The sequence below is a fragment of the Erithacus rubecula genome (assembly GCF_903797595.1).
Source record: "Erithacus rubecula genome assembly, chromosome: 21".
NCBI classification, from domain to species: Eukaryota; Metazoa; Chordata; class Aves; order Passeriformes; family Muscicapidae; genus Erithacus; species Erithacus rubecula.
The window spans coordinates 4,379,728-4,395,721 of NC_136673.1; the positions used below are offsets into that span (position 1 = coordinate 4,379,728).

Below are 15,994 nucleotides of genomic sequence, written 5' to 3' on the forward strand. Positions count from 1 at the left end.
GCTTTTCCCTGAAGCATCTAAAATAATGCCTTTCTGCTTGGTGGAGTGCCTGTGACGACATCCTGTCACCTTGGAGATGGATAAACAGCCTCAGCAACATTGGCTTATAATCTTTCAGCTCTGAGTTTCAAAGCTGGCAGACTGAAACCCAAGGCCAGCAAAGGTTTTTCAGTTTTTTTAAATGTGCTTGGGGAAATGAGAGGAGGGGAGGGAAGGAGTTGAGGCAGAGTTGGTGATGAGGTTTTTGTGCTTGGCCATGGCAGTGGTGTCAATGAAATGGATGAGTTTTGGCTCCTGGGCTCTCTGCAGTGACTCAGGTGCTGTGCACGCACACTTGTGCCTGCAGGGCTTTATTTTTAGATGTCTGAATCACTCTCATGACCATATCCTCCAAAAGCTGCTAGACAAGTGGGGATGCCCACGGACCCCCATATTAAGTCATGCTTAGTGAAGAAGGAAATTCAGCAGATTCCCTCTCAACCATTCTGTGTTAGGAGCTGTTTGCTGAAGTAATGCAAATGTTATGCCTGGTAGCTGGTTTATTTTTCTCATTTGAAATGAAATGTTTAGTTAACATCTTTGATGGCTTTCATGGGTAGAACAGGGTGAGCAAGGACCACATTGTTCATGTTGGTGTTGGAGGCTACTCGAGTCTCTTGTTGTTCTAGTGCTGTTGGCACTGGGGGAGTTACGAGTCACATTACCAGTGTTGTAATCCCATCAGTTCTCTGGGGCTTGCAGGGCTGTGCAAAATCACTTCTTAGATGGGAAATTGCCAGAGACTCGCCAGATGCTGCAGAAAAGTTTGCTGGTGATTGCTGGTGTTTCTGCCTGGGGGTTGATATGGCACCAGTCTGCTGGAGCAGCTTTAGATAACCACAGCAAAAGTCCTGTCTGCTACTTATCAATAAATTACAGAATCTTGTTCAGAAAAAAATCTCAGAGCCAGCTTTGGTGTGCTGCAGGAAACTGAACTTGGGTAACAGTTTTACTTGTTAAATCTCTCCTTGTTTGATTTATTTTAGCTTTTTTCATTTGTTTTTACTTGTTCCCCTGTAAATTGGTTGAGCAATACTGCTGCAGTTTTCAGCAGGTAAAGTGTTCCTGGTTTATGTATCTGCATACAAGGAGATTTCTCTATTCTGAAATATCAGGCAAAAAGAGGAGTAGAAGGGAATCTGGTCAGCTGCTCTGAACTTGCTGTTTGATCATGTGCATCTTCTCTTCCTTGGAACCTGAAGATTTGCTTCCAGTTATGGTACTGGAAGAAAGAAGAGCTGTGGTGTTAATTCACCATAAAATTAATGTTGTTGACTAACCCAGTCCTTCTCACTGCAATTGGGAGACGTGGCTGAATTGATAAGTTACCCTCTCTGCCTTCCAGTTCCCTTCCAAACACTGCAAACTCTTTCCACATGAGCTTGCTGCAGCTGGAGATCCCTCATTCATGGTTGCTTAGACAGAAAAAAAAAAAAAAAAATCAAAATAAAAATGTGCTCTCTGACAAATAAAAATGTTTTGCTTCCTCTGGAGGCCCCAGAGGGCGGCATAAAAATAATGAAGCCTGTGAGTCAGTGAGCATTGCCTGGCCAGCTGAGAGGGAACTGAGCCTCCTTTTTCCAGAGGAGTTTGTGTGCTGTCATTGCACATCAGTAATGCTCACTGGTTTATGCTCATTCACTGCAATGCTGCCAGAAATGAGAAAGGGCAGTCGGTCTTTCCTCTCCCAAAAGCTGGCTGCTCCCAAGGTGACGTGATGTTAGAGGAAAAGTTTCTTGAGCACTCGAGAACGATTGTTTGATTCTCAGCTGCCCTTCCTCTGTCGTTTTCCTCTCAATCCTGGCTGCTCTCCTAGCAATTGGATTCCCTGGAGAGGGACTTGGAGCAGCTTACAAACAACTCCACCTAAGGTACAAAGGTTAGGGTGGGCAAACTTCCTGATTGACACTGGACCCTCCCTTTATTTTTTTTTTTCTTTTCCAGGTCCCCTACCAGATCTTTTTTTGTTTCTGCATTAATTCTCTTTGCTTCAATCTCTGGGGATAATGGCAAAGTTGAGGAAAGTAAACTCACAGAGCTGGGAGTAGTGGGTCTGAGGTTTTTGAGCACCCATGATGCAGCAGAGAGATGCTGATACATTTAAAAGGGATATTTTAATTCTGTTCTGTCACATTCTGTCTTTTCTGTACTCAGGATCCCAGTTCATCATTTTGGGAACATGCAGCATTGCCCAAGTGCTACATATCAGCGTTTTTGGGCTCCTAAACATCCTCAAGACTTCTGGAGAAAGAGGGTGTGAAAAGTAGCTGAAGGCTGTTTGCAGAGTAATGGGAGAGCTAGTGACACACTGCAGGTGTGAAAGGATGGAGAATTTATTTGGGGTCCTCCTCATCTGTTTCTTGAACCCTCCTTGAGACCTTGTGCATTCTCTCCACCATCATAGCTGCACTTTGGCAAACTTGAACATTTTATCACAAGACGGGATTATTAAAATTTATTTTTACAAGTGCCCCTGCAGTAGTTTTCTGTTGCCACAGCTCTCTGGTGAGCATCACACTGTGCCTCCTGTGCCAGCTCTTCTGCAGAGGAGCTTGGCTGTTTCCTGCAAAGCTCAAAGGCTTTTGATTTTCTGTCAGTCACTGATTTTAATATTTACCTTACAAGAGAGTCCAAAAGCTTTAGCTAGGGCAAAGTCCCCCAGATCTGTGAGCTTACAGGGATGTACCAGATACAGCTCTTGCCCTAAGAGTGGAATGGAATTCTGGTAATATTCATATAAAAATTCTAGTGATATTCATATAAAATCTGGGAAGACCTGCACTTTGCAGAATGTTCTGTGATTATTGTGGTAAGCTCTCATGTGCCTCTCTGCCCATCCTGAATCACCTGTTTTCCTGTGTTCTGAAAGCAGAATTTGCATCTGGAGTAACCCCAGAGCCTCTTACTGGGTGCTGCATCACAGCACAGACATCCTCAGCAGAAAGGTCGTTTCTGACTCCAGCTCGTTATTTTTGCCTTTTGCTTCAGAACCCTTAAAGTCCCTGTCAGCTAGGGTTTAGCTGAAGCCTTGCAACTTGCTTTTTGTCTTCTGAAATGATGGAGCTGAGCCCAAGGGAACAAATGCCATTTTAATGGGCATCGTTGTGTAACTCATTACATAAGTCACTGCTGCCTTCAAAGGACTCGTGGCAAAAGTGGCAGGAGCAGTTGATTAAAAATGTGCACAATGGCTTCATTATGACATGGGGAGAGATGTCTGCTGTTATTTTTAATCTGATAGCTTTTAAATATGGGCATCCAGCAGAGACCCAAATGGCCTTTGAAAAAGGAGCCATTTGTGGGATAAGATTTTTAGAGTCCACTTCGTTCTGTCTAACAAGCCACAACAGTCAGGATAAGCTGGAAAATGAACTATAACCCTTTTTTAAGGTTCTGTCTCCTCTAAAGCTGCAAGGTTTTGGTGTCTGAACACAGAGTAAGAGAAAATGGAGGGTTTAGTTTTTCAGGTGAAGAAAAGATACTGTATTCTGAAGTTTGTGGGTTTTTAATTTAAAATAGATTTATTTATAATTATTCAATTAGTTTTATATAGACAAGTTGAGCAGCCTGTCCCAGCTGCTGGAGCCTCCCTGCCATCCTTGGAGCAGCAGTGACAGAAGCAGGAGCAGGAGGTGCAGAAGCAGGCAGGGCATTATTTGCATTTCTGAAGTCTCCCATGGGCTGCTTACACCAGGCTGGTGAGTGGGACCCAGCACATGGAAACTCTGCTGTGACTGAGCTCTGTAAAAGGCTGAACTTTCACTTTGACTTTAAAGCAGATAATTTGCTTAGCTTGGAATTCACCAGCTTGTGTGTGTTCTGACTTATTCTGGCCTTTGTTTGAACTCAGGTGGAGAGTGGCCATTTGACTATGGCAGAGGTGGATGTTGGGCTTTGACTTGCCAGCTTTCTCCTAAGCAGCCTTAGTTTCTTCACCCACAAGCACATAACCTGATTTATCTCCCTTCCCTTTTAATGCAGTGTTGTGCAGTTCTTTCCTCACCATATTTATCTTTCTGTTGGCAAACTGGCAGCAGCAGCACCAGTGGCAGGAGCTTGTGGAGCTGGTGGCTGCTGGTTGCCCGTGGCTCCTTAGCCATGGTGTGGGGATTTGAGGGATGCTGAGATGCCCTGTGGGCACCCCTGGCAGTGGGGCTGGCTGGAGCAGGAGAGCCTTGGTGCTGTGTGTGTGGTCAGAGCCCAGACACGTGCTGGGGAGAGGAGCCTGGAGCTGAGCAGGGCCCTGACTCAACAGCTGGAGCCCGTTCAAGGGAGCTGACAGGGATGGAATCAGCTCTCAAACCAGTGACGTGGTGAAGCTTCCAGGCAGACAACAAGAAACTCAGATCCATCATAAAGTCATTTTGAAGGGCTTTTTTTTTCCAGTTGTGTGCAGCAGCAGAGCATCCAGACACATGGAATATGAGGGGATGGAAAGTCAGTGGTTCCTTTGAGACAGAAACGCTTTGATACAACTTTTTTTTTTTTTTCCCCCTTCCAGTTGAAATCACTTCATTGAGTTTATTACCCTGACTTTTCCCATTCATCTCACAAATATTTGGACACTGCATGGAAATAAGTGTGGGGTACCCTCCTCCTTCAGAGCAGAGAGGAGAGAGCCAGCTCTGAGACTGCAGCTAAACACTGCTGGCTATTCATCAACAAGAGGCGAGGGTAATATGATAGAATAATTTCCAGTGGGCAAACTCCCAAGCTCAGAACAACCTCAATGCTGCATTAAGGGGTTTGGTTACTATAGATAGGCAGGAAAGAGCAGAGAGACAGAAGTGGTTTGAGCACTGCCATGGCTCTGTTTTCTACCCCTGTGTATGTTATCTAATTATTTAATCTGTAAAGGCATGCTGTGCTGTTTGAACTTTTTAACTGGACAGACACACAGGACATATAAGATATTTAAATTAGAATATAGTATTAAAAATGTTACTTTTTCAGTGCAGACCAGTGCTGTGGTAACCACTCTAGGAAGTCTTGCTCAGCTGTGCTCTTAGGAGGAGAGTTTCAGGCTTCATCTGTAAAAGTTTAGGTCCCTTACACCTGTGATCTAGAATCCCTCCCTGCTCAAGTGTCACTTCTCTTTTATACCACTTCATCCAGATTCATTACAAAGCAAATTCTGTTTATAATGCTTGAATGATGTATCAGCTTGCAAACTTTAAAAGTCCAGAGTGCCAAATAATTCTGATGGCATTCACTGAACATAATCACAGGAGCTCCACAGCTTGATCCAGGAGCAGGGGGAGAGCTGAGAGCCTGCAGAGTGATGGAGATGCTGCAGCAGAGTCACTGACTCACCCCTGCTCTGTTTAGACAAGCTGCTTCACCTCTGTGCCTGCTTCCCATCTGCAGAGTGAGGCTGAGGCCTGGCAGTTTAAGGATGAGAACGATGTGTTTGTAATGTGCTTGGAACAAGAAAAGTGCTATTTTGAGTGCTAAGTGTAATTGAGTGTGAGAGAATATTGGTTTGTGACTCATTTGTTTAACTGCAAATGCATCAGAAACTTGTGAGCAGATGAGAGCTGGAAAGGGCTTGGTGCAGACAGAAAGCCATGGCAGTAAAAAGCTGCATTAATTTGTGATCTTCAAAGCAGGACTTAGCAGGGCTGTTCAAACAATAACGTTTATTATTTTTGCAAATGTCAGCTGCTTTACTTCACCAGTACTATTTTAAGCAGTTCCTATTCTGCTCCAGCCACTTGCCTCTGTCCTTGCTCTGTGTGTCTGTCTCCCCTCAGAGTGTGGCACACAAATGATTTGTATTTGCTGTGACCAAAGGGTGAAAAGAGCAAAGGAAAAGTGTTTGGCTGCTGCTGGTGTTGAAGAGGATGTGCTGTCAGCAGAAAAAGAACTTTCCCTGGTGACATCTCCTCTTGGAGGTTCCTGACCATGCAGGCACATTGGTTCAGCCATTCATGTGCTTGCCCCATGGAGATGGGTAGAGATGTCTGGTGGCAAGGAGAAAATGAAATGGTAATCTGAAATCTTCTCCCTTTCAAATATCTTATCCCTGCAATGCAAAATTACCACAATAGGTGAGTAAGGGTTTTGTAGGCATTGAGTGTTCCTTTACTGAGACCAGCAGTTTGAATCTCACTGCAGCCTGTGGAGGAGCCAGACAATTTGTTGCTGTCACCATTACTTCCCTGTAGATTAATTATTGTAATTGTCTGCCAGTTCTAGAAAAATTAATTCAGAGCCATGACTTTTCATATGCGTGCAAATATGGAAATTCTCATATGGTGTATGGAATAAATACAAATTATTTTCTGGGGAGGAGTACAAGAGTGTTATCAGCCAGGAACTGTCTTCAGTGGTGACCTTCAGCACCCCATGGAGACAGAGAGGTTTTAAAGGTTTGGAGATCCTCTTGTGGATGTAAAGCACTGACGTAAATTGTTGCTAAGTTGGGGTGCCAGCTGCTGTAAGTGATTCCTCAGAGGCCAACTGATACTCCTGGATTTATCTGCAGTGGCCAAGGTTTTTAGTGCCTCCCTCCTCAGTGCACTAAACAGGACTTTAGCATACAAAGAAAACATGAGAAAACATTTTAATTCAGTAAGAGGAGAACAGGTGTGCAGCCAGACCAGGCTTCACACAACTTCTATTTGTGGGATATCTGCAAAATCTTGGTCTAGAGGACAAACCTAAGCAGAGCATTGGGTGCTCACAGAGGGTCATTACATGCTAGCAGGAGAAGAGGTTGAAAGGGAGCCAGGTTCTTTCCTCAGCTGTGGTTAGGTGGTTTCTGAGTACGAGGAGCAGCACTGCTCTGTGGTATGTAGCTGCTAGATTTGACTCAGCAGCCTTTGCTGTTTGCAGCCTGCATGCTAACAAGGTGCTGCAGTGCTGCATGCACAGGGCTGTGCTCTGGACTCCTTACAGCCAGTGCAGTTAATGCTCAGAGAATCTAGGAGAAAAATGAAACATGCAGCAAAACTGTGCACTTCTCTTGATAATCGAGTTAGAGACAAGTTGGGTAACTTCTGTTGAATTATTTGGGTTGCTAGAGAGCAACTCAGACTTTCATTTATTAAAGTGCTCTTTGCTCAAAATACTTCCTAAATTGCTCTCTGCAAGGCAGCTTAATTTTATTTAGCTTCGTGGTTAAACAGATAAAAATGTATTTCAACAGTAAGTGCATATGGCATGATTGCAAACCTTTGAGACTTCTGCTTTTAGGTATTCAAAAAACAATGAAAAGACAATTGTTAGAAGGGCTGAGCACTTCTGCAGTTCAGCTCCTTGAAGGATGCCCTGGTGTAGTGGTTCCTCTGTTCTCTTTCTGGTGCACTGAAAGTGAAATCCATTGCAGATGACAAGAGCTGGCATTTTTGTTCAGATTATCACATTCAAAATTGATGCTGCAGGGTGGGTAGAGATCAGCATCTTGAGAAGGGCATTGCCTGGGGCTGTGTTCTCCATCCCTGGAGCAGCCAGGTCCCAGCAGCAGCAGAGCCCTGACCCCCAGCCAAGGGCTCTGCTCTGCCAGAGCTCTGAACCACTCACTGCATCCCTTGGCTCAGCTGCACCATCATTGCCTCCTTTGTACAGCACTTTGGGACCTGCTGGAGATAAGTGCTCTGTAGAGAGGTGGTTTTCCTCTGCCCTCCAAGGCACAGAGCAGTAGCATTCCCACTGTCCCTGCCTCTGCTCTGCAGTGTTCCTGCCTCCAAGGGAGAGCAGGAAATGATGGTGATATTGTGGTTGAGGGAAGCAGGAAATTATGGTGCTGTTGTGGTTTGAAGCGTAACACAGAGCCACAGTTTATTAATTTTCTTTATTGTGTTCCACTCAATAAATTTACAAGTGGTGCAAGTGTCTTCCAAATAATGCTGTAACACATCTCTGTTTTCAACATATTTGCCCTAATCCAGTAATGCTTTTCTGTGTCTTTTCTAGATTCTGAGCGTTCCCATCTCTCCTCGTTCACGATGAAGTTGAAGGGCAAGTTTCATTCACCAAAAATCAAGAGAACACCCTCAAAGAAAGGGAAGCAAGCTGAGCTGACAGTGAAAACACCAGAGAAGTCAGTGAACAAAGTAAGCAAAGGCCATGTTCTGTTATCCTGATGGTTTCTTGCTTTCTAGCACTCAGTTTATCATAATCTGGTGTGTGAATTTGTCCTCTGCATAATTCTGCAGCTCAGGGATCCTCAGGATTCCTTTCTGGTTACCTATAGACAGCACTGTTTGTGCTTCCCTTTGGGAGAACATGATGAGACCTCCTTCCACAAGCATTTAAACATCTCATTATGGAAGGTGGTGTATGGCCTGACACATCCCACATGCACACCCTGTGGGTTATGCTCACAGCTTCCAAATAGCTGCCTGGTTTTGGGGTGTGATCCTTTGAAAAAACCCAGACCCAAGCAAGCACATCCTTGAAGCTGGTCCAAAGATGTGCTCAATCTCTGATGACACCAGCAGGGAGAGTCACACAGAGAAGTGTTCAGGCAGCTGCTGATCCAGCACAACGTTCCTCAGACCAAATGTACTCCAGGTCCTCTAAGAAATGAGGTCACAAACTGGTCTGTGTTATCTCCCCTCCTGTTGTGACCTGATTGTGCAGCTGGAGACAATCTCTGTGACAACACTCTTGCAGTCAGTTTTCAAGTACAAATTGAAGCCAGAACAACACTGGAGGTTGTTTAGGATAATTAAACATCATTCTCAGCTGTTAAAGTCCCATCCAGTGTGCAACTCCAGATATGCTGAATTTTTCAGATTATCTCTGCTGTTGTAGAGTTTCTGAGAGCAGCCAGCAAGATAAAGTTTCCTTGGGCTGTGTGACTTGCTCAACATCCAGAGAAATCTCTGCAGCACATCCTCACCCTGTTCTGCACCATCATTTAGAAGATGATGAGGGTTTTTTCCCCAGGAGGTTGTGGAAATGCTTTCTAGGGAGCCAAACACCCTGCATTGCTGAGTGCTGTTTAAAAATAAAATTTAAAAAACCCCAAACCAACAGTGAGAGTACTCTTTGAAGGCTTTTAATTCCAATGATGTTTCAGGATGGTATCTTGAGATAATTTAGAGGGCTTCCTTTAAATTGATATGTGACCACATTAAATACATTAGAAAATGAAGAGCCTTTTGCAAAATGTGGTCTACAGAAAATGCATGTTAATAATAGATGAAGTTTTTACTTTTCTGTTTTTCCCCTAAAAACAGTGCAAGAGAATTTACTAATAAGCCGTGCTGGACATTAAAACAATTTTTTATGTACACATTGGGATTTTTTTAATTGGAAAACAAAACACTTGCATTATTTTTTATTACTGTACATGATTATTTAAGCTGCATTCATTTTTATACTGCAAAATATTGTTGATTTCTGGCTCATTCCTTATCTTTTTCAATAGCTACTGTCTAACTAATCAATTAGTTGGATGTAGTCAGCTCATTAGCTTTGTGTGGAGAGAAGAGGATGTGCCTGGATTGTGGCCAGGTTTTCTCACTGGAATATAGACATCAGTTGACAAACAGGAGATCTTCTGTCAGAAAGCTCACTTGATAAACCAAATATCATCCTTTTCTCCCTCTTAAGTGCTTAAGATGCTATTTTTGTGCTCTTGAAGTAGATAATCACTGTAGAGCAGAAATAGCAATACTAAAAATTAATGTACAATCATGATGTGTAAGCTGAAGGACATGCTCAACTCAAGCAAACATCATCATCTCCTGTTCCCTTTTATATCTGGATAGGGGCAGTTCTTTTCAGAACCTCCTTTTGTCCCCTGAACCCTGTCTGTGATTCTTATCCTCTTGTAGGAACAGGAATGTGCTTCAGTGCTATATATACACTTATGATAGGTTTTACACTGCCAAAATGTAAGGAAAAAAGGATGATTCCTGCTTTTGTAATTGGGTGTATTCTGTACAGCTCACTGTGACCCTGTGTCTCATAGATGATGCATTTGCAATTTGAGTGTTAAGGGAAAATTTCAGAAATCATCCAAAAATATCTATATGTGTCAGGCAGAGAGTGGAGAAGAGATGCTGTTTTGCCTGAGTTGTAACTTTTTCTCATTTAATGCCCAGAAGAGAAATGGGTGGCTGTCCCATCCCTGGTCTGGTGGGAGTTGTGGCAGGGGGTGCAATGAGATGAGATTTAAGGTCCCTTCCAATCTTCCAACCCAAACCATTCCATGGTTCTGTGCACACCTACACACATATGATACCTTTGGACCTTGGAAGAGGATTCATTAAAAAGTGCTCCTTGGGATTGGCATCCAGAGAATTAGCAGGGAAAAAAAAAATATAAAATTTAAAAAAATTTAAAAATAAAAATTAAAAAAAAAAAAAAGAAAAAGGGCTGTGTCCCAGACCATGTCCAGTGACTGGATTCACATCCCTTGGTGTGCTCAGAGGAAGGATTTGTGTTTCCAGTTGTCATTCTCAGCCCTGAACTCTGTCAGGCCCATCCCTCCTGTGCACCAGGAGAGTGTTTAAGCTATTAAGTCACAAGCCTTTCTACAGGAAACAGTTGTTGAATGAAACCCATAAACAGCCATCAGAGCAGGAACTGCAGTTCACATTTTTTCACTTCTGTTTAAGAACTTTGACTGCTGGACCATGGTCACACTTACCCAGGGAATTTACAGACTCTCTGATCCCTAAAATGTGTGAACATTTCATATGAACTGCAAAACTTTCTTGGGAGAGGCTGAGGCTCTCCATAGATTAATGGTTGGACTCAATGATCCCCGAGGTTGTTTCCAGCCTGAATGTTTTTATGATTCTATATCCTGCAGTAAACTGTGCAGTGGTGAGGGCATATCCCTGCAAAATGGGAAATGTCATTTTTTATCCCTGTGATTTGCCAGGAGTTCAGGGCACTGTGGGCTGTAGATCAGAACTTGAGGTTCCTGGCAAGAATTGTTGTCCAAAGGAGAAGCAGCAGCAGATTTTGGGCACTGCCCAGATGAGATGGAAAATGACAGGGTGGTTTGTAGTTCTTGGGTTGGGACTTAAACTTCTGAAGTTGGAGCTAAATGGAACTTGGGATTCTAATCCTTTTATGCAACTGGCCCTAAATTACTAACCAGTGCTGCCTATAAATTGTTCTTCCTAAAAGCTTTTGGGCTGCTGGGCTGATTTTGCAGAAAAGCAGCAGTTTAACAGCTGACAGGAATATGGGGAGCACACAGTGCCCATAGGACATTAATTCTTGAAGCTGAATTTACTGAGGAGATAATGGATGAAATCTGACTCTGCTAAAGTTTCTGCTCCTTTTCTAGCAGTGTTCAGTAGTTAATTTAAATCTCACTTAGAAACTGCTTGTGGCATTAAAAGTCCTCCAGGCATGCTGCTGTAAACTTTTAAAACATATCCTTGTCCATAATGCCATCACTTCTGAATTTCCACCTCTGGTGTTGGTGGTGGCACAGAAATTGGTGACCACAACTCAGCTTTGTTCCAATTAATTATTCCTTTCTGCAACATTCATTCATCAGTGCCAAAACTTAACTTGCAGTTGGTCCTCATGGAAATTGTGTCAGTTCTCTTGTTCCAGCAGCATCACAAAATTATTGAGGTTGAAGGCTCATCAGAGTGGAGTTTATTGGATGTTTTCATGTGTTTTACAAGGACATGTAATTGGACAAGGAGTGTTGCCTTTAAAGTGGCAGAGGGCAGATTTAGATTAGATATTAGGAAGAAATTCTTCCTTGTGAGGGTGGTGATGCTCTGGCACAGATTGCCCAGAGCAATTTTGGCTGCCCCATTCCTGGAAGTGTCCAAGGCCAGGTTGGATGGGGTTGGACAGCCTGGGGCAGTGGAAGGTGACTCTGCCCATGGCAGGGGGTGGAGATGGGCTTTAAAATCCCTTCCAACCCAACCCATTCTGTGAATTGCTTTTCCTTTCACTGTCCCAGTTCAGGGTGTGGGTTTAAGCATTGTCCTTGATGTCATCAGTGGTGCTAATCTGAACTCAAAACTGATCAAGATCAGCCTTCAGTTTGGAATGCAGGTAATTCTGAAGGTTAAAATGTGGGTGTAATCTTGCCCTGACTATTCCTTTGAAAGAGCAGTAATTCAATTTAAAAGTGTTTGTGGTAAAAGAGGTTTTTTCCACTCCTCCTGGAATACACCTCAGTGTCCCCCATACTTTGAGTTTATTAAAGGAACCCTGCCCTTAAAAACACCGAAGTTTTAACATATCTCTCCTTTTCTTCCCTCTTCTTCAGAATGTATCATGGCTAGAAGAAAAGGAGAAGGAGGTTGTCAGTGCACTGCGTTATTTTAAGACAATTGTGGACAAAATGGCAATTGATAACAAAGTGTTAGAGATGCTGCCAGGCTCAGCAAGCAAAGTGCTGGAAGCCATCCTGCCCTTGGTGCAAACTGACCCACGAATCCAGCAAAGGTGAGTTCCCTTCCTGGATTTTGGGACCCTGACAGGCCAACAGGCTCCTTCTTTATCTGAGGAGCTGCCTGCAGGAGATGCTGGTGAAGTGACTGCTGCTTTTTTACTAATTGCATGGTGGTTTTCAGACAGGTTTTAGAGCAGATTCCCTGCTGTGAAGAAGCTCATGCTGTGGAAAGATAAAGCAAATCAGGCTGTATTCAGAGATGAGGAAGGGATGGTTCTTAGTATAAACTTGGAAATTCATAATTTTCTACAGGGAGATTCTTTTCAGATGCTATTCCTGTTTCTTCAGTCCATGATGGTGTCCTAAAAGCTAACAAATCCAATAACTTCACCTGAAAAATGAGTTTATCTTCAGAGTAATCCTTTTTTGTGCTCAGTTTATCCATGCTGATCTTACAGAAGTCTGAGCCTGCACTCTTAACTGCTTTTTTTGGATTTTGCTGGATCAGATACAGAAGTAAATAGATGTACTTCAGCAGATTAACCAGTTCCAAGTTCATTCCTGCTGCACTCAACAGATTATTGCTTTATGTTTTAACAGATTATGTGTATTATGTTTTTACCAATTAGGCAATGGGTTTGAAGCCAGGAAAGAAGTAGAAATTTGCCAAAGCCAAGCTCAGCATGGTTTATAAGAATTTGTGGTGTTGCCAAGCCGTGGAGATATTGCTGGTGTTCATCCCATGGATGCTGGAGCACTTGATTTACAGAAAACAAACAAACATTGTTGAATAATACAAAAAGAACAAAATTAACATAGAGAAAAGCACAGAACTAAGCAGAGAAATGCAGGTGTTTGGTTCCTGAAATCCTTCCAGGTTTTGTGCTGTTCCTGTTTGTTTTCCCATTCAATATCTCCAATTTTTTTTTTTCTTTCAAGATGCTTATTTCAGTGCTGGCACAGGGTATGTTTATGATGTAGTTGGGGTAGCTCTGGGGTGCCAGATACTTTGCAAACAGAGATGCTCAGTTGTGTTTGGCCCCAGTGCTGAGGCCAGGGCTGCTTCTGGCAAAAGGAAGGAGGAAATGAGTGAGTATCACACCTGTGGCTGGGACAGGTAAGATCCAGTTGAGGTTGGATCTGTTGAACCATAATGAGCAAATCTGTTAGAATGGGAGTGTCCTCTAGACTGTGATAAGTCTCTCCTTCTTGAAACAGTATGATCCCATGTCCATGCCCTGCCTCCCAAAAAACCCAGAATGGGATCTGCCTTTCTCAAAAAATTTCCCTCCCTACCTGTGTACTTCAGTGGCAGGACACCAAGGAGTGATTCTGGCAAATCCCCCTCAGGAAAAGTGAGCAAGACTTGTGTCAGTGACAAGGAAAGCCCTGCACTTATTGTTGGACTTCTTTTTACTTCAGGGGAAGCATTTGCATCGAGGAAAAAAGTAATTAAATCTTGCACAAAATGGTCTTTCAATTACTGCCTCCTTAGAAGGAAGCAGACTGAAGATTAATGGCAGAGAAATCAAAGCCTTAGAAAGTGATGGGGGAGGGCTCTGCTTAGGAAATATCTTCTACCAAGCTAATTTCATTTGAAATGAGAACAAATGGCAAGCAGCAAACCCTAAAAAAGCCCCAAACAATCGAGTCCTTGCCATTGTTTGTATCTCCTGGTTGTAAATTGACAGTAGTTCTTTCCCAGTCCTGCAAACCTCATTCACCTAAATAAACTCACTGGAGCTCATGGGCTCGATTCTTTTCTCACAGATAATGAAGTTACTGGAGTTAAGCCAATGTAAAATGGATACCAGAGAGAAATGGGAAGATTTGGAACAACTTGTATCAGTAATGATTGCAAGATTACACCTTCTCTTATCTGTTTATGGTTTTGATGCAGCTTGAAATTGATTTAACATGACAAAGAATTGCTGAAGCGTTGCCATCAGCAGCACTGTTAACACACCTTGTTTAGTAATGAAGTCAGTGTTTTCAGAATGGCCAGGAAAATGCCTGGGAGCACTGTTGTTACAGTTAACTTTTATTTAAAGTTGTCATCCTTCCAAATTTTTTTTTTTTTTTTTTTTGCCTGTCAGAACAATGGCTTCAATTCTGTTTCTCATTAAAAACAAAACAAAGCAACACCCTTCCTCTTTCAAACCTGAAATTCATTCAGTTGGGTTTCTTTAAAGAAGTAATTTTAATTATGTGTTTTCAGGCATTATAAACAGTGAGACAGTGATTTGTAAAGGAATGAATAGAGTCAGCTCTCACTGGTCCAAGGTGGTTTTGGGGAGAGCTAATAAGGAAGAAGGATAATGCTGAAATAACATAGCTTAAACTGAAATGTGGGACTTAAATACTTATCTTTAAAGTTAAGGCATAGGATGGAGCTGTAAATTAAGATGGAAAGATTGTTATTTTTAGCATTGCTGTGTTAACCTGCATGCCAGATAATTCCTTGTGATACCTGGGAATGAGCTGTTGATGGTTTGTACCTTCAGACTGTCATCATTTGGTGCTGGAGAGCAGAGCAGCTGCACTGGAGGAGAAGCCTGAACTTTGTCACCTGCTCAACACAAATTCTGAGTGTCAGAGAGCAAAGCAGTGAAACACACAGTGTGAAACTCACTCTCTTAACATTTGATAACATCTCCAGAATTTCTTTTTGCTCTTTTTTCCTCAACTGCTGCCTCTCCTGCTGTGCAGTTCTGCCATCTCCTCCTGCTACAGCCGAGTGTACCAGAGCCTGGCCAACCTCATCCGCTGGTCTGACCAGGTGATGCTGGAGGGGGTCAACTCAGAGGACAAGGAGATGGTGACAACAGTCAAGGATGTCATCAAAGCTGTTCTGGATGGAGTCAAGGTACATGAGACCAATAAATTTTATTACAAAGAGCATATAGTAATGTTTTGTAGAGGAGATCTATGTAAACCACGTTTTTAAGTGCAGGTAAATTATCAAAGTCCCATTTCTGCCTTCAGTCAGAATCAACTGTTCCATAAGTTAAAAGTTCCTTCTTAGAGTGCTGGTTGAAGACTAGCACAGTTTGGCTCTGAATGTGAACTTCTGGCATGCTCACCCTGGCATTTGGATGAATTGGAAGAAGCAATGGATCTTTATTCAGCATTATATTAAATTTTCAGCGAGTCATTCCCAGTCTCCCAGGCAGATTACAAGAGGTGGTTTGCACATTTTCTGTCTCAGCAAAATAAAATGAAAATGCTCCCTGTCAATGCCCACAGAGAATGAAAGACTCCAGCTCCATTTTTTAAGAGAAATTTCAAGGGATTTGTCAGTGATACATCACCACTCTAAGCAGCTGGATTAGGGTGTGGAACAGGTGATGAGCTAAACTCAGTTTTCTGGAGATTAGTTTTACATTGCTAATGGAAATGTTTAACAGAAACCTTTGTATCCATTGTCAGACCTGCTTGTAGCATTCCCTCCCTGTTCCACCCTGGAAAAGCTGTTGGTTTTCCTCCTGCCTCCTGGAAAGATTCTTGTATCCATTATTTCTGTGTCCCAGGCTTGTCTCTGGGCTGATCACTCACCTGTCCTGGCACTGTTGGTAAAAGTTTGGTTGACCAGTGGACAGATGTAAGATCTCCTGGGAATCTTAC

The 15,994-nt window shown here is 42.9% G+C and overlaps 2 protein-coding genes across 7 annotated transcripts in view; one reads left to right on the forward strand and one right to left on the reverse strand.

Annotated features, from left to right (window-relative positions):
- The window catches only part of PRRT1B (proline rich transmembrane protein 1B), a 424,933-nt gene that overhangs the window by 362,943 nt on the left and 45,996 nt on the right, over positions 1–15,994 (reverse strand). The gene's annotated exons all lie outside the window — the stretch shown is intronic.
- Positions 1–15,994, forward strand: part of RAPGEF1 (Rap guanine nucleotide exchange factor 1) — an 80,606-nt gene that overhangs the window by 23,086 nt on the left and 41,526 nt on the right. For all 6 annotated transcript variants that reach the window (XM_079324624.1, XM_079324623.1, XM_079324622.1 and 3 more), the window contains exons 2-4: positions 7,957–8,096; positions 12,245–12,423; positions 15,080–15,236. In XM_079324624.1, coding sequence (XP_079180750.1) covers positions 7,957–8,096; positions 12,245–12,423; positions 15,080–15,236 — 476 coding nt within the window. The remainder of the gene's footprint in view (positions 1–7,956; positions 8,097–12,244; positions 12,424–15,079; positions 15,237–15,994) is intronic.